The following is a 19,350-nucleotide window of genomic DNA, read 5'->3' as shown; positions in this document are numbered from 1 at the left end:
TCATGACAAAGCTGAGTGTCACCTTCAGCAGCAAAAACAACACGATTACTGAGCGCTGCTTCAAATCAAGGCTTCATCTGAGGAGCCACTTTTTGCATCTTGACGTCCCCGCCTCACCTCCCGTCAGCATGAGAGCGGCATGTTTTCATATCCTGTCTAACGGACCAATAGCTCATAGCAAAGTCATGAGCGTTGAACACAGCCGCTGACACAGGCATTTCCCAGAATTCCTGTTGGAACTAAGGTAATTAAGAAATGACAAGAGAGGGGGGTATTAATTAATTTACAGTTTAAGGCCTGACAAAGGTTGATAAGACACCGATTGGCACACACAGAGGTAATTGTGTTAATTAATCGGTGAGTAGTTAATCTGCTCCAGCGTGTGCGTGTCGGTTGGGAGTGAAGGGAACTTATCAAACTCGGCTATAATGGTTTTCAGAAGATTTTTGCAAGTCAAGTCAAAGTGATTACAGTCTTCAGCGCACGGCTACAGGCTTCCTCTCCTCCATGGTAATAAATACACTCCAACCTGACCTCATATCCAAGCTCAAAGTGGACTCACTGGAGCTAGACTCTCAAGTGCACTTGCTGGTCTGTCTGGAGTATGGATATGCTTATATCAGCAGGCAGAGGGTCAACAAGGAAAACAGCTGTGTGGGGAGCTCAAGTTAGTATTGTAAAAAAAACAGCTCTATCACCCAAAGGAATTGCAAATCAATGTTTCAAATCACCACAGTGAGTCATTACAGCCTCTTGCTTTGCAGCTCAAACCAGAACTTTACTCAAGAATATAGTTGATTCCAATTTTCAAAGATACTTTATGAATATTTTGATGAAATTAAATGAAAAACACACTCACATCCTGGGTTTAAATAATTAACTCAGTAAAAACATAATCTAACCTCAATGAAGGGTTGAAACAAGCTGATACAGATCACACATGATACTACAGTAACAGATACAGACAGTGTTGAGTCAGGTTATTTATAAAGACCTTACTCTACCTCAGCTATTTCACCTCCATTAAATCCAATTTGACAGGAGGAAGAGGAAAGATGAGATATCCTGACTTTTACTATGAGTCAAGCTTCAAACAGTAAGACTTGTTTAGCTGTAACTGTGGTACAAAAAGTACAAACATTTGCCTTGGTATGAAATGCGCTATATAAATAAAGATGCCTTGCCTTGCCTTTGCTTTATATCACTTTTGATCAAATGTTCTTTTAACTGGGCAATCTTATCAGCCATAAATACAGCAGGGACAATAGGCTTTATGCACAACTCCACTACTTCCTGAACTTAAACAAGCTCCTTTGTTTCCTGTTTTACATTATTGGACAAATGGATTAATCCAGGTGTGTCTGATCATTGTTGTGAGGTCACACCTGGATGAATCAGTTTGTCCAATAATGTAAGACAGGAAACAAAGGAGCTTGTTTAAATTCAGGAAGTAGTGGAGCTGTGCATAAAGCCTATTGTCATGAAGTCTATTTCAGTGTACATGGAACATTGGAGGTCCACTAGATGGCAGTGCCGCGTCAAGTGGAACTTGAACCCACGTCTCTCACCACAACCTGTGACTTTTTATGGCGCAACATCTCCAGTATGAACATCTTAAACTGGGTTTATGAGCGCAATGAATTTTAGATCAATCAGTTCAGAAATGTTCAACAGTTGGCACCACCGAGCAACTCCACCTCTCAGTGCATGGAAGAGAAGCCCTCTGGGCACTCGGGCCTGAAAATCTGCGCTGAATCAACCTAGGCCCTGTCCGGTCCTGTCCTGAGCGCGGCTACAGCATCCCGCTCTGCAGTCATTATGAAAACAAAGGCAGTTCATTATTCAAAACGTGCTGCCCTCAGCAAGTTGTCGTGTAGCATTAACCGTGGAGCCCCTTCAGTGGAACCTCGGGGATGTAACGCCCCGGGTCATGAGTTTAATATCCAAACCACAGGCTCAATGTGTTTCTGGCCAGCTTAGCGGCCGGCCAGCGGTCCCCGTTCTGCCTCCAGAGCCTTTAACGCCTCCTGTAGTGAACAGAATGGATCTGGTGTTACTGGTCTTGGTTGAAGGCAAAGCCCTCTTCTTAATGACCTTCCGCTCCCCTGGGCTGTGGGCTCATGACTTATAGATCACGTCGGCTGTGTTGACTCAACTGTAAATATAGTTCAGTTCATGAACACTGTAGGGTTATTATGATGTGTGGCTGCCTAGCTCTCCATGTGAAATATTGATGCGTGTGATGCGAGTCCCTTTTTTGGGGCTGAATGGCACTGTTTTGATGTAAGGACGGAATGAATGGTGTTGTTGTGGTGTTGGAGCGTAATAACTATAAAGTTGATCTATTCTTAGGTTCCCACAGTAATGAAGGTAATAACCAGATGGAGCAGGGTTTTTATTTCGCCTCTTAAGAGAAAATAGTAGTTTGGGTCTGTGAGTCTCATTTTCCTGCTGCTCCCTGCTACTTTCTCTATTTCCACTGTGCTCACTGGACTGAATTTTTCATTTCATCTTTCACTTGCTGTGTTGTAGCACTGTAAGGACAGTCCTCGCTGCCCTTGGAGGACTACATAAAGCATTTCTAAGAGCTTGTTTTTGCTGCAGCACCTGATGAGGGACAACCAGTGTGTTGTTTGATTCCCAAGGTTGCAGGTAAGCCTCTGGTACTTGAAACTTGTTTGTATCTCCAAAGTGTCTGCAGACTGGAGAGGCAGCTCTGTTGTAGTAAGAGAAACCAAATTAATACAAATTCCTTTATGTCATTTATAAGTGCAGGTAATAGTTGAATCGGAATGTTTGGAGCAGCTGACAGATGAATTTCCTTCGGGATTAATCTATCTATCTATCTATCTATCTATCTATCTATCTATCTATCTATCTATCTATCTATCTATCTATCTATCTATCTATCTATCTATCTATCTATCTATCTATCTATCTATCTATCTATCTATCTATCTATCTATCTATCTATCTAGTTGTTTTCCATGTAGAGACTTGTTAAGAGCCTTGTTTGTAATCCTCAGATCAAGTCACAGAGTTCATGGTTTACACAGTGAGGAGGAGTATTTTGTTTGTATTGTTGTGTTCTCTGTCAGCAAATCAATATCAAAAATATACATCATCGACCTCGACTTACAGTTTTTCTCAGTCGCTTTGGTGCTTTTCTCACATCACTCTTAACATTTGCACAACAATTAGTGCATTTCTCAGAACAATTATTGCAAACTGCAAAACCTAGTGAATGACCTGCAAAAGCGCGTCACTTGCTCAAAATGGATTGTCCATCCCTCAAAAGCAAGTACTCATGTCAATGAAACTGTCAGTGTCGTCAAAATGAGAAGTCCTGACACCATCGTTTATGAACAAGATAGTCAAATGGCTTTGTCATGTTTTCATTAGGACACTTTATTCTCTAAGTGTTTTCCAATGCAAAAAGTGATGATACTACCTGAAAATGCTCAAGACAGCACTATACACTACTAGTACAGCCATGTGAAAACTACAGTAAAGTTACACATTACTGTATTTAGTGGAGATACTGAATATGTATGTTTCACATTTCTACTGCATATGCTCTTTGCAATTCTGATTTGTTCACAGCATTGTGCAAAGGAAAAATACACTACAGTCATCTACAACAAACATAAGAAACATACTCTTTGGGTACAACTTTACGTAAACTATGTTGGCGTACATATAGTCTAGTAACTGAACCTACAGAGTACTGTGAATCATTCCTGCACATCCAGACGTTCCAGTCACATTTTCATCTACATCACTCTGTCAATTGTAGCGATTGAAACAGATTCAATATTCCCAAAGATACAGTAATGTCATCCTTACATTGTATCTCTTTCAACCTTATGCCATTGTTTGCAATGGGCTCAGTCTCTTCCACCTCTGTGAGGTTGTCTTGTAATCCTATGTGATGCAGAGTAAAATTACAGTAATGTATAGTACATGCCTACTGCATCAACCATTATTACTGTAGTGTACAATACTGTCAAAGTGCTTCCTACTTATAAAATGCTGTAGTGCAGTACCGTGTAAGTCTAAATGTAAATGTAAAAAAGTTCTTGTCCCACTGTATCTTACAGTAATGCCTGACACAATGAAAGCAGTGCAGATTGTTTAGTGCTGAATACATACCTGCTGTTCCTTACTGTAAATGTTTGAATAATTGAATTCACAGTGCTTCTCCCAACATTTAAAATTAGTTTGACAGATTATGAAAACTAGTTCAACAATTTTGTATGTAATGACTCAAGCAATGAAATGAGGACTATTAGTTTTATAGGGAAAGACTATTCAGCGTTCAAAAGTATAGTTCATTTTGACTGACATGACATAAACAAATGATAATGTTGTAAAACAGCAGAGAATTGTATGAGAGCAACTGATACATGTCCAAAAGCATTTGCAATTTGTTCAGAGGAAGGAGAAACTGCTACTATGATGTGGACAAATGACTACATGTTGTGGAGGTTGAACTAATAGTTATGAGAACTTTCATTCTGATCTGAGAATAGCACCAAAGCGACTGAGAAAAACTGTAAAACAATAAGTCACATGCATGTGATTAATAGTTCCTTCTGTTTATACTGGCCAGTGGTAACATATTGACAACTAATTAACTTAGTAGTCGTTCGCCAGAAAATGAATCAGAAACTATATATAATTGAAAGTCCACTGTCACGAAAAAAAGACAAACATTTTTGATGGTTCAAGTGTCACAATGTGCTTTCCTTTGTCTTAGATCATTGTTCTCTGAAAAACTTTGAACTGTTGCTTGCCTTGGACCAAAAAATAAAAATGATGGATCATTTAATTTAGAAAATAATAAGGAGACTTATTGTTTATAAAATAATAAGAATTTGACATGTGTCAATACAATCAATACAAGGCTCCAGTGTCTATGTTGATGTCCTCATGTATGGATGGTAGGAACGATTACACCACGCAGAAATGCTTCAGTGTACATAAGGACATCTGACTATACACAAGGTAGAAAAATTGCATACTTGTCCTTTAATTACTGAAGGTCATGAGTAAAACAGATCTGAAGGACAACTTCACTTGAACGTCTGAGTTACTTCAAACGAAGACGCTGTTCTATTCCCTTTGACACAAAAGAAGCAAGGACACGTGTACACATTAAATATAAATCATTTTATAATATACAAATTGTACAGATGTCATGAACAATAGGAATGTGGACATACTGAGGATAGCAAAGATAAAGAATATTTCTTCTTCCTCGATAGCAAACACTGCTATGCAAGTGACAACAGCACATGATCAAAGATACTCAACATTCAAGATGGCAGCTGAGGTGATAGAAAACTAACATCAGAGACAAAAAAGAAAAAAAAAAGAATAGCCTATGTTTTCCAGAGGCTGTGAGCAAGCTAAAGTGACAATACAGAAAGGAAAAAGAAAAAGAAAAATGACGGCATCCTATTGTATCATGTTCTGTCATTTCTACGCTGCCCATTTCACATCATAGTAGCACACAGGAAATGAACCATTATGTTTTTTTTTCTTTTTTTTGTTCAATTTTTACAGCGTTACCAAGAACGATTGCACCAGCGCCACTACTGAGGCTCAGAGACAATTATGCTGATAAAAGACAGGAAACTGTATATTACCTCTTTTTTTTCTTCTTTTTAACACAGATGAGTACAGGGCTGCAAATGTATTGAAGTCAAACATTAGACAAAGGTCTCCTTCTTTTCACGGACGGATAGGTTAACATGGTTCAGCATCATTTAACTGATGAAGTGTCAGATCCTGCCTCCCTGTCTGTGTTTTTCTTTTTTTCCCCCTCCAATAGCAGACAAAAAAACACAATTACCCACAGTCCCTGGAGTGTACTCGTGCCAGAGGTTAGACTGCACTGTAACCAATCAGCTCTTATCAGGGAAAGTTAGAGCCCCGAAGGGCACGGCCTCAGGTAGGATGGGCCGGATAACAGGCCGCTTGTAACTTTTGCCAAGGTTACAATCATGTTTGTGGATGTCCGACCGGAATGAAGTGGGAGTTGGTAAAAAAAAACAAAAAAACTGTCATGTCACATGACATCACCTGATTTTCCAAACTCTTCTCTTCTAGACAAAGTGGAACATGATGTGTCTGTTTTCAGGATGCCAAAGGGGAATAAATGTCACAGTTTCACATTCAAAATTACAAAAGAAAAAAAAAGGAAAGAGGCAGGAACAGTGAGATATATTCATATTCATGAAACAGATAGGTGACAGTTAAAATGTTTATCTTGACACTGGGGAGAATGGAGACATTGATTAAATCTGATTAAAGAAGCTGACCAGGATTCAATGGGGAAATTGCTCAAATATTTATCGTGATCACGTCGGCTATCAAAAGGCATATTTTGGTATCGCCTTTCATAATTCATAGGACTATCTGTCACATTTGACAAGTGTGAAAGTGACAACTGAGTCTTATTTGCTCCCCAGCAGCATTAAATATTTCTTGAATACAATAAGTGCTTATTAAAGCTCAAACAGCCGAAAGCTTATAGAAAAAAAACTGACAAAAAGAAAATACCACAGAGAATACTATGATATGACTTCATATCTCAATTTGATCAGAGTGGTTATTTGTCTTGTGCTCGTGCAAACTCCTGTGTACAGCTGTGGAAAATCCATTCTGGCTCAAATGTGACCCTTAACCTTGTCTGCCATTAGTGATGAACTCACGCTCACAGGGTCTGGGCTCCGTCAAAGTGGAGGCCGAGAGGACAGGGAGCATATGTTTTAGGGAGGGGGGACACACAGGCCGTGACCCCCGTCCCCTGTTGGTGTAAAAACCAACAACGGCCCTCGGGAGGTAGCTCGAAGCATCAGTCAGAAATACACTTTAGCAAGCTTTAGCGGAACAGCAGAGGCAACACAAAGCCCACAATAAAAATCTCTGGACTCATAAACCGAACATTCACAATAATAATAATAATATTAAAAAAGAACATGTTCCAAACATCTTAGAAATAAATCCAAAACGTATTACCTTCATATAGACAAACACTTCAGATCTTTTATCCCCTCACTGTGAATTCCAGTAATAAAACAGGGAACAACAGCTTCAAAATACCAACACTGACTGTAGCAAAACTCTCCTGTTTGACTATAACAAACATATAACACTGAAATCACCACTGTGCCTCTAAAGGACATTTCTAATAGCAGGTTGTGGGCCATTTACAGTATAGTAATAAGGCTAAACTGGTCACAGTTTTTTTCATATTCTACTCTACACAAAGACATTTGCCATTTTACATTGAAAAGAATCTCAGCGGCGGGTGGATTAATCCCCCAAAAAGGAGAGCACTTATTCGGCATAATCAATCTTACTTGTGTGTAATTGAAGATTTTCATCTCCAAAAGGAGACGTGACCAAGGTATCATCTATTCTCATAAAACAAAAGATCCAAATTAGGACAAATTATAGACTGTATAAAGCGAGACAGCAGGTAGTTGAAGTTCTTGAATATCCAAATGCTAAGGTTTTAATAAATAGGCTTTCTGACGTGTTTTATGACAAAGTGTGTCTGACTTCTCTGCAAATTTTGCATTTTTAACACGACATCAGTGCAAACAATCCCCTATATGACATCACCGTTAAATCTAAAGGCTATTTTCTTGAGGTGTTTTGCTGTCAATACATCCCCCAATAAGTGACCCCCATTATAAATGCATGATTCCTGACAGATACCCCACTGACAAAACCCATTAGCGAGCTAATGAGAGCTCTGCACCGTGAACATTGCCACCTCCCTCCCTCACCTTCCCCTTGTCTCAAATGGAAAGCCACACGATGTAATGAAACGACACATGATGACTTGGTTATCGTCAGAAATGATTTCTGGTAAGACCTGCTTAAAGAGCTGGAGGTAAAATAATGATGGAAATCTCAACGGGGAATGCGGGACACAAACACACGTTGCTGTAAATGAGCCTATTCATTTCTTTTATTTGACTCTCTTATGCTCTGTGGTCTCTCTCAACCTCTTCCTTTGTCTCCATTCCTCCCTCTCAGTCTTCGGTTTTGGTCCGAGTAAACAACATCAAGCCTCTGCCCTGACCACGCGGCTTAACCTTGTTTCCGCACTGAGAAGCGACTCCCTGGCCTTTGACTGGAAATGTAATTAAAAATGCAACTTTTGCGCGGGAACAAATCCTCACTCCTGTATGTAAAAACTAAGTAGGAGAATCTAAATACGAGTGCTGCCCTTGAGCTGCAAACATTCAGCTGAATTTCACATCCTTATCTAACTTGGCTTTGAATGTGGGACATTCTGTATGCAAGGTGAGCTTAGCACACCACACCAAAGAGTGATTATCGGCTCTCTTTGAAGCACTTGACGGCTTAGAGCTCAGCGTAAACAATTATCTCTTCACCCTACTTTGGATTGCCTGTCGCAACAAACGCCTTTCCCATCACCTCTACCAGCGTTCTCCTCCAAGTTCCCTCCACATCACAACTTACTACGGTGCACAGAACGAAGGAACGGGAAGTGGTGATATAGTCTGTGATCACATAGGACACTCTCCGAAGCTTACCTGCTTCTTATATCGTGAGTCGTTCGGAAGAGTCAGGCCTGTGTCTTGTCAGGATTCTCTTGAATCTCGGATTAGGGAGCTGACTTGTCTTTCCTCAGCTTCAGACCCCAAAGAGAGCTGCTCAACAGTCAGGTGAAAGTACCTCTTGTAACAGATGCTATATCTGGGTACAACTCCCAGACAAGTGGAGAAGAGGTGAAGGGGGCAGGTGGATGGTCTCAGAGTTTTCTTCAGAAGAAAGCGCTGACCTTTCAAGGGCATCACTGTTCTTTTAGGCTATTGAAATAACCCTAATTAGACAGACTGCAAGCTGACATCAAACTCTGAGTAAGACTGCAATGAGAAAGATGTAATGCTCCTCACCCTTCTTAAAGGCCTGATCACACCATGTAGGCTACATATCTTTGCTAATTTTGTAGCTCTAGCAGCTTGGTGACATATAGGGATGATCAAAGGGCAAGTTGATAAATGTCTGTATCTTTTGAGCTTACTGCTAACATGCTAGCATCATTCAGTAGCTCTTCTACTAGTTTTCTCTATACTGGGTCATTTTCTTCCCGCTAGCATTTCATTCGTTCATTTAATTCAGTTAAGAAATACTGAAGAGGTGAAGATCTTAGTTAGCAAGCTAGCTTGTTCAATGACAATAAGCCTGATTGCTAATGGCACAATAAGCTCAAAAAAGACAATTTATTCAAGAACTTGTACCAATATCCCCTCTCAATAGTACTGTAGGACAGTTTAAAGAAACTACGATAGCTTCGTCCATTTTTAACCTGTTTTCAATCAACAGCACAAATTTGGTTGTCAAACTCCAATGAATTTGAATTTAAAGAATTATTGTCCCCAAGAGCCAATTATGCTGATGGATTAATCTCACTGCACTGAGTTTGAGTGCTGATGTGACCAGGTCTTTAAATTGTGGCACTTTTTTCCCAATGAAAAACAAAAACTCCTTCTATTTGTAGATGTTCACTCTCTCCTGTTGGACCTCAATCAGTTATTCCAGTGACTCCACATTGACTATCACGCACCAGCACTGCCCGTTTTTGGATATATACATTCAGTATGTGTGGTTATATGATGCACTTACACAAAATCATTCTGTAGCTACACTGTGGCAGGTCGGGTGGGGGGGTGGGGGGGTGGGATCGTTCATGAAAAGATGGCAGGTTTGGACAATGCTGCAGCGGTGGGGATCCAGGCCCCGGTCATTTGGATCAGGGACAACACCGTGAACCAGTTTTTAAGATGGGGAATTTGAGAGGTAGGGTGGGGAAAAACCTTGACTCCGGGCTACTCTTGAGTCTCCTCTGGGCTCTGATTGGTCAGTGCGGCCTGTGAATCTGTCTCCTTGGCGATGACTTCCACACTTGCTGGTTCTTCTGTCTTGTGTTTGATCGCATTTTCTTCTCCCTCGTCTTTCTCCTCATCTGTCTCAACGCCGTTTTCGATCACAGCTTCAACTTCTGCTACACCTTCACCCTCCTTTTCTTTGGTCTCGTTCTCTGTTTCTACAGTAGCAACCGTTTCTGCAACTTCCTGGACTTCTTTGTCTTCCAAAGGCTCTCCATTCTCTTCTGATCCCTCTCCTTCCAATGTTACTGTTTTTTCCTCCTCTTCTCCTTCATCTTCAGTGCCATTTTCTACTCCTCTGTCCTTTGTTGCAGCTTCTACTTCTTTCTCTTCGACAGTCTCTATGCTGATCTCAAACCCGTTATCATCCTTTCTTTCTTCCTCGCACCTTGCTTCCCTCTCCATCGGTGCCTGGCTTTCTCTCACTGCTTCCATGTCTGTTGCATTCACCCTTTCATCTTCACTCTTGTCTTCATCTTTCTCAACCTTCTGTCTGTCGCCAACAATCTTGGGATCCTCCACATCCTTCTCGGTTTTTGTTTTCTTCTTCTTCTTTGTCTTAGCCGTGTCTTTGATGCAGTTCTTGTTGGACTTGCCTCGGGGCTTGAAGATCAGTTTCTGAAACATTTAGATTAGGTTGTTAGTGGATTTAAGTGGTTAGTGCATTGCAAGTCTTTAAATATGCTTTTGGGCACAAAGCATTACACACAGACTTAATTAAGAATGGATCACAGTGGATCTAATATTGCGCTGGGATAACTAGCTAATTCAAATGAGTCTCACTGATGCAGGGAAGGAAATTGAGGCGATTTTGAAGGGAGTTATTGGCTGCCTCGAGGCCTTCAGTCTGACCAAACAAACACACAAAATTTAATGCAATATGTCCTCAATAACTCAAACAAATTGTGCAGGGTTCCCCACACTGCAGGGATATAGAAAACTGAGATAAACTCCAAAGAAAGGGTCAGGAAAATCTTGTTAACGTTAGCTATTCCCAGAGTCTTAGAGCCTATTAAATTTGTTGTTGTGATGGCTGTTTAAATTCGGGTCAAATAAAGAATCAACATGGATTCATTCCACTACAGACAAAGGTTAGCTTTAGAGTTTATCACCATGATTCAGAGTCGCCAAGACAGCATTACAAATCCTTGCTTCCCCCAAACAACACATATCTCAGTCACAGAACAGAGAACAGCGTCTTCACATTTGTCCCTCGCTGTGTGTGTTTGCCTGCTTAAAACAAAACCAGCTGAGGTGATACTGGATTTGGATATATGGCAAGCAGGTGACAGAAGGGGCTGGTGGGAGACCTCACGCTAGCCAAGAAATACAGAGAAGAATGTGGGGTCAAATACCTTGGACTCCCTCCTCTTTCGGCCCAACACGGGTCTTTGCAGGAAAACAATCTGCTTGGTGGACAGACTTCCATCACTAAGAGAAAAGCAAAGAGAAGACAACATCAGCTGAGTTGGCAATTCAACAAGACTCTGAGATAATTTTATTCCTCCAATCCATCGCCTTTGCTTTTTTTTTTGGCACTCATTTATTTAGAAATGATTTAAAACAACACAGGAATGGGAGAGGGAAATATGTTATTCCCATTTGCTTCTCAAGGTTTCAACATTTAGAAACACTGACAGACTATTTATAATTCAGTGTTGTTTTTTGTGCTGCAGCCCTCCAAGATATATGTGTGCAATTCTTTGAGTTAAATCCTAGGATAACACACTGGGATCCCCACTCCTACTGACCTTCCCTCGAGATAGTCAGATGATTGCTAGCCACTGCCCATGCTTCACGCTCTTATCTGACAGTTTAAGGATGTATGTTCACATTTGTGGCCCAACCTCTTTACTGCTGTTGTCTATCAGTATCATTTCACCCCCACCTTTCCTTTGAATCCTGCAGGGAAACAGACCGTTCAAGATACTAAGAGCCATTTTGAAGTTTGCCTGAACGTCTGTGAGCATCTTCCACTTCTCACAATATGTATTTCTTCCCTTTTTCCTCCTCAATTCCCCAAACATAATCCTCCATCCCATGCACATGTCACACCCCTGTGTTCTGAGGGGGATAATCTGCACAAGTACTCGCGCTGACAGATTAATCGTGGCAGGAAATGCAGATTCATTTCTGAGTGGGCTTCCTGTCTCTCACGCTTACTCCCACTCTTTCGTCTGCTCATCTTTCTCATAAACATCCCCATGTGTTTTTTTTTTTTAACCCAATGTGCTCTCACCAACTACCTACCCGTTGAGTTTTACCTCTCGGCTCTTATCTCGCACGACAGCCTGATGTCTGACAGTTTTATTGTTTGCTTCTTCTTTATTTCTTCTCTTTCTCTTTTGCTATTATTGGACATGACTTAAAAGGAGATGTGTTTTCCTGTGCTGTTATCTGACACAAGTCCAATAACACACACACGCCCACACACACGCACACACACAAAGGTTACATGCTGTCTGAAGTTAAGCTGCCCGCTCAACCTTGCACATGAGGAAAGATGGCAGGTTTATGATGGCAGCAGAACCCTTAAAGCGTGCTACAAATCTTCCCTTTCTCAACATCAAATGGACTTGAGACTCCTCCAGCACAGGGCTTACAGTCCACCCAAAGCCTACCACAACTTTTCCTTTTTTATATATTTTTTTCCATTACCCCCCTTCCCTCCACCGTTTATCCATATGCTATTTTCTAGGCTGTCAAGAATGCTGGACGGCTTCCTGTGCGAATCAAAGCTGAAAACTTCCTAGCAAAAGCCCCAGCCCATTAAGCTAGAAAGGGGTGGATGGCTTAGAAAATTGCAGGCCTTTACTGAACCTGCTCTTGGCTGTCAGTGTCAGCCACACTATTATCACTTGAAGCCACATAGTACAGCAATAGCCTGCAACTATTCATAGGTGAATGTACCTGTTGGTGGCTTCATCTTTGGAGGAAAATTGCCACACACAAAAGAAGAAATAAAGAAAAAGAAAAAAAAACCTAACAACTGCAATCCTCCTTCCAAAAAAATGAAGATGAAGGTTCTATAATGTTGTATCTTTTGATCATTATTTAGTCCAAGGCAAAGTGAGATGTGAGATAATTAACTAATTTTTCTCCACCTTCTTGTTTTCTTGTTGTATGCTCATTCCTATCATAGTTAATGCAGAGAAATTCACATTTGCTCTAGTAAATGGCTCTGAAACGTAATTACCATCCGCATTAATTGAATGCGGCGAACATGAATGCGTGCTCTGAGACAACTACATGAATTAATGTTGTGTGGAGAAGCCGCTGAGCACCAGTTAGCATTAATTTCAGACGCTGCTGAGATCACTGACACTTATCCGACCCCTCCAGATGAAGTGCAGCCTGCAAACCCTCAGACTACAAAAAAGCGTGCATTTACAAATTTGCTATTTAAAAATGGAGGAGTCAACACCACAAAAACAAGTGTAATGAGTATTGCTAATCTGAAATAGATCATCAACCATTATTTCGGTGCACAAAAAATATGTTTTGCAGGCAGGGGGAGAAATGAGCTCCGTCTTGTACTGTATCTAGGCTGAGTCTGATTAATTAGCCATGTTGTGCTGTTGCGTTGTGGCATTTTGAAAGAGAGGAGAGGGGTGGGGGAGTGCGGCGAAAAATAAAGGATGAAAATAGAGAGGTAATTAATCAGCTATGTTCCCAAAGAGCAGCAGACATGACCAGCTGAGGTGGGGGCAGAGTAAACAATCGGTCAGCGCACGGAAACACTACAAGCACACTCCATCAGAGGGACACATGGCAACATGTATTATTAAAGAATTTCATCATGTTCAACCTCAAAACAATATTTACATGCTTGAACGAGCAATGAAATTATTATTTCATAGGTGGCTAAAGTCACTGGTCACTGCTTAAGTGATTTCAATGTAAGTGAAGGGAGATTAAAACTGTAGTCTGAAGTTTCACCACAAGAACCACTTCAGATCAACATGCAAATGTAATATACATTCTGTATATTGAATTTCTATAGATGACATATATGGACATATAAAATAATAGCAGGTATGTAAAATTATGAATGGAACCTATTGGAAATTGGAACATTGGAACATCAGCACATACAGTATGTAGGCCTTTTGTTTATATTGTAGACATACAATAAATACTGCATATACTCATCTCAAACCCTTAATATCCTGCATGTTGATATTATTTAAACAGTAGGTTCTAGGGTCTGAAGCCAGTTCCTCGGATTGTAAATATAAATCAACATTAATGTGTAAATAAAAAGAAAAACATATACTGTAGTACCAGCATATAGAATATCTTTATGTGTATGCTAACTTGCATACATGAACTGTATGACAAAGTGCCAACATGTATACAGTAGTGACATCGTATTATATATACATATATAATCGTATTATATATATATACAGTATATATATATATAATCACAATATATTTTCAATATATTAATAAACAGATTATTTTTTAAACCTATATTTTCATATATCCAGAGGATGTTTATATGTGATAATGCTATAGGTGACATGTATGGCAACATCACTCTGGATATTACATTACTAATTGGATGCTTCGTAGTTACAGATTTCGTTTTAGTTTTTAATTCCCTCCTGTGGATCAGGTTGCAGCAGAAGGACAGAAAGTGGGACCATGGGTCTGGAAGACACTTTCTTTCCTGTTCTCATATTACAAGTCATTTTCCCCACAGATCATGCACTGCACTTCAGGGGCAATTACAGCAACCAAGAGCACTTTCAACATACATTTGGGGCATGTGAGTATTGCTTTAAGACAGTCTCGAACCTTAGACTTAATCCCTCCAAATTGCAGGGCTGCCTGTTTGTCAGACTGCTCAGCCTTTGTTTGCTGTTTCCATATGTGTTCAAGTCAAGAGATGTCACATGTGTGGAGGATTTTTGCAAATGTTTGATCATGTTTGACAGAATCTGACAGCTGATTAATGAAAGCAATCCGACAGGTTATTATTTTTTTCTTTTACTGTTACATAAATATTTAACACTTCACTTTTGGACTAAATGTTGGTCTCTAACCAGGAGACAATGAACTAATCTGACAGCTAATCTAGAATCCAGTTTCCTCATTACTCTGCTACTTCACTGTCACAATATTTATTGCTAAACTCTTGTTTATGAGAACTCATCTTTTTCTAATTTGCAATTACTATAGAAGTTTCACAGTCGTTTGAAGTAAAGGCCCAATTGCTGCCTGCAGCCCTGAGGAAGCTTTAGCTTGGTGTTCATCTGTACATGTCGACTAATTATCTCAGTGTGAAACACTATGTTATTATGATACCTAAAACCTGTTTACTAATTTGCCCCTGTTGTATTTCAAATCTTAAATAGAAGTGGTTTATAGAGTCACAGACAGCCATACTAGACATTACTGGACCATAGTGGAGTGAAATATTCCACTGGTTTAACATTATCAGCATGTCGAGGAGAAATTCTGTTTTGAAGTGAAGCTCTTCAGTGCGTCTGAGAACAAGCGAGGCCTTTGACCATAAGCGGATGTACACTCATCTAGCAGCCATGAGTGATGAGTCAGCACGAGCTTAACCGAGGAACCATTACATTTCTGTGAAGAGATTTTCCACCAAACAGTCAGAGCCGCTGCTTTTAAACTCTCACAGCTGCTGCTGCTGCTGCTGTTGCTGGTCGGCTCAACACCCAGTCCAAATTGGCTCAGATTTAGGTCAATTCCTTCTAAAAGCTGTCATATTTCTTTGAACAATAACAGACAGGCTGAGTGTGTGTGTTATGATTTACACCAGGTTGTAGGTATACTGTAGCATATACAGTAGGCAGTTGTCAGTTTTGCTCCATTATTTGTGTGAATTTAGGTTTAATCAAAAGTTTCCCCTCCACAACAAAACTCAAAGATGTTAACGGTGACATTTTCCATTTTCATTTCTATTCAGAAGGGCTTTAATTAAAAACAGAAGAATCAATATTCTGTGCAGTCTCTCTGAACATGCAGTGATGCAGAACTGTTATTTCAGGTTATTGTAGCAAAATACTTCTTTCTTCAGTTTTTCTAAAAAATTCTTTTGAAATCCTATTCAAATAACTAAATAAATAAGACGTTTTTTGTAATAAAAAAGCACTTTGACTCTTGAACATGCAAGGTGCTGCATAAAAGTGTACGTTGCTTTGAAGTTAAAGTACTATGTTACAATGTTATTGCTTTCATTTTAACGGATCAAAGGATGTGATAAGTTTCACTGTGACCAAGAGCAGAAGAAACAAGTGAACAGATCCTCAATTCATAAATAGTCATAATCATAATCAGCAACCATAAATGACATATTATTTTCAGTATATTGTTACAGGATAGAGGGGGAAACTATTCAACACGTTATGACAAAAAATAAAACAACTTTGATGTAATTTTCAAGTATAATATGTGTAGTGCCTCTAGCTCAAAAAGAGTTATGAAACGTTTGTATAGTTTATTGTTTTGAAACTAAATACTTTATTTGACGCCTATCTCTATAACGCATTATAACCATACTTATAATGAGTTATAATACCACTGTATAACTATAGTTATAAAGACTCATAAATTATTAAATAAATTAATGATAGTTATACATGTTTATAAACCAATTATAACACATTATAACTATATATAAAATGTATTATCGATGTGGGCATTGTGAGCAAATTCCTAACAGTTATAACATAATATAAAACCTGACCTTATGTCATGATAAAATGCTTTATAGTGTGTTATGATTATTGATATAAAGCATTATGATCATTTATGAGTGTTTATAACTACAGTTACACAGTGCTATAACTGCATTATAACTCATTATAAGTATGGTTATAATGCGTTATAGAGATAGGCGTCAAATAAACTCTGAATCAAATGATTTTATGTAGATGTTTTTTGACCCTGATCAACAGAAAACAATATTTCAATGTAAGAGTTTGTGAAAGTGAAAACAGACCTGCACAGATGAGTTATACATTTGTATATTTTGCATAAGTGTTCTCTCCATAGGGTTTAGGAGACACTTAAATCCCCACTGGAGCTGCTAATAGCTTTTAGAGGTGGAAATGGAGATCACTCTGTGTTGTGTTCACTGGTCAATACTTTTTTATGGACACACATAAAATCAGTAAAAGGAATCTTGTACTGTAGTTGCTCTTGTAGTTCCTGTTGGCTGCCGACAGAGGTCCTTAGAGGTTACACATTACCTAATGCCCCTTTACTAGTCACATGAGGCTGATTACCTGTTGGTCTTGATTATCGGGGTTGGCAGCACACAGGTGAGTCTCCATCCATACGTGGCCAGGGACTGCAGCAGAGGAACGTAATCAGCCTTCACCTGCAAACCCTGTGGAGAAAAGCAGACGTGCATCAGGACATACAGTCAACTCAGACCCGCTCGCATGCTCCCCTTAAACATTACAAACACAGCGCAATACGCACGCATGTTATGCTGCAGAGGGCATTCACTGTGATTACAGCTCAAGCTATGAGATGTAATCAGAGCTGTCAGCATCACTCAAATCTCAGTAAAAAAAGAGACCAAAACACGCTCAGATATGATGGCTGTTGTACCGTGTGGTGTCTGAGAGGTTGTTTTCGGCGGCGGTGCACACGGGTAACTGGTAAACCCAGACACAAATCAACTGTTACAGAAACTCCCAGTTTGCCGTGAGTCAACATGGCAACCGTCTCTTCGTGACAAGTATTTGTCAGATCAGTAAGTCTTTGAGTAAATAGACTGCTCATGTGAAACTGCTCACTTTGTGGTAAACATTTTAATGCGGTTAGTGCCATTAAAGCTCCGTCAAATGAGCCACAGCCACGCATTGTCTCTGTGATGGATTTAAATGGAGAATGGATGAAGCACAACAATTTATTATTCAAACAGAAATACACACAGATTTTTCTTCATGTAGGACTCTCAGACAAGACAGACAGTGATAGACACACACACAAACACACCCATTTTGGAGAGGAAGTATGTGTGTGTGTGTGTGTGTGTGTGTGTGCATGTGGTTTGCCAATCTTATTGGTACCTACCGAAAATGAAAAACCACAACACGAGTCAGTCGCACTGCCGTTGTAACAGCATTTCTATTGGCACGCACACACCAACACGCACACACAGAAAAACATGCACTCACATAGAGACATAAAGGGACCGGCTCTGCACTCCTAAAAACTTATCTAAAGTTCTGGACCATGCAAAAATAAAGATTATTTGAAAGACAAAATGTCTCAACACTGAAGCCTTTCGTTATTTTTTTTTTACATAAATTCCAGACTGTCTCTCTCTGTGGTGCAGAGTGAGCACTGATCTGAGTCAAGGCAGTCGACATGAACGAAGTACACCCCAGAACTTCACAGGGCCTATTCATAGTGCACTGATCAACTGCTCAAGAACAGAGACTTGAGAATACATCACACCTACACATGTTACATTAGCTTTCCCTGCATTGCCAAGTGTGAAAATTTCCTCTAATTAAAGCTGCACCAGCCAAAGGTTTCCTGTGCGTGTTCTGAACAAACGCCTTCATCTGCCTCTTACCACAGAGAGGCTGCGTTATACAAGTGTCCCCGTTGTCCCCGAAGGAGACACCACACACAGACTTATGAACATCTGGTGCCACATCAAAACTTTAAAGAGAAATAACATCATAACAAAGCCAAGGCAGAAAAACCAGCTATTAGTCTCCTCCCTGTTCCTTTGACTTCACCAACCAGATCATTTATAGCCATCAACCTGTTGGGGTACATCGACCTAATGAAGTGTAATCAGGACAACACATTGTCCAGCCCCAACAGTGGTAGGTGTACTGGACCTTGGTTGTCATAGTTACAATAATACATATGTAAACTGTGCCAACACTGGTGCACTTACCATTGTACCATTGCCAAGGTTACTATAATAACGGTCATGGCTTGGTTATTTTAAGGCACAAAACTACCGGATCAGCAAACATCAACCACCAGGGTTGAAAAACTGAAAACTGAAGCAAACGCCTGAGTGACAGAAGCTGCAGTTTCTTGAACGGCCACTCGAGGCTGGTTCCCAAAGTGGGTCAATGACTACGAGGACTTTCGGAAAGTGAAAGTGTTTTCACTACATTTCCCATGAGCCTCCGTGCGCACTGCGAAATTCTTGGACCGACGCAAGACGGACGAAAGCGAAAACGTTTGCCAAGAATGTTTTCATTAATCAAGAATGAAAGTCAGAGGTTCGAAGACGATCAGATACCGTCGTAGTTCTGACCATAAACGATGGCAACTAGCAATCCGGCAACGTTATTCCCATGACCCGCTGGGCAGAGTCCGGGAAACCTGGAAACCAGGAAATGCTGTAATAATAATATCAAAATAACTATAAAGACAAAACGATATATTTATCGAAAATGGA

The 19,350-nt window shown here is 40.0% G+C and overlaps 1 protein-coding gene across 2 annotated transcripts in view; it reads right to left on the bottom strand.

Annotated features, from left to right (window-relative positions):
- Window positions 1-9,333: 9,333 nt before the first annotated feature.
- The window catches only part of rftn1b (raftlin, lipid raft linker 1b), a 124,877-nt gene continuing 114,860 nt past the window's right edge, over window positions 9,334-19,350 (bottom strand). For both annotated transcript variants that reach the window (XM_085803565.1, XM_085803566.1), the window contains exons 8-10: window positions 17,195-17,298; window positions 11,291-11,366; window positions 9,334-10,553 (exon numbers count right to left, since the gene is read on the bottom strand). In XM_085803565.1, coding sequence (XP_085659691.1) covers window positions 9,876-10,553; window positions 11,291-11,366; window positions 17,195-17,298 — 858 coding nt within the window. In that variant the 3' untranslated portion in view covers window positions 9,334-9,875. The remainder of the gene's footprint in view (window positions 10,554-11,290; window positions 11,367-17,194; window positions 17,299-19,350) is intronic.

This window comes from Trachurus japonicus, chromosome 16 (genome assembly GCF_045865225.1).
Source record: "Trachurus japonicus isolate A0001 chromosome 16, Traja_1.0".
Taxonomy (NCBI): Eukaryota; Metazoa; Chordata; class Actinopteri; order Carangiformes; family Carangidae; genus Trachurus; species Trachurus japonicus.
Note: the sequence above shows the minus strand (reverse complement) of the source record. Positions and strands in the feature narration are given on the sequence as shown.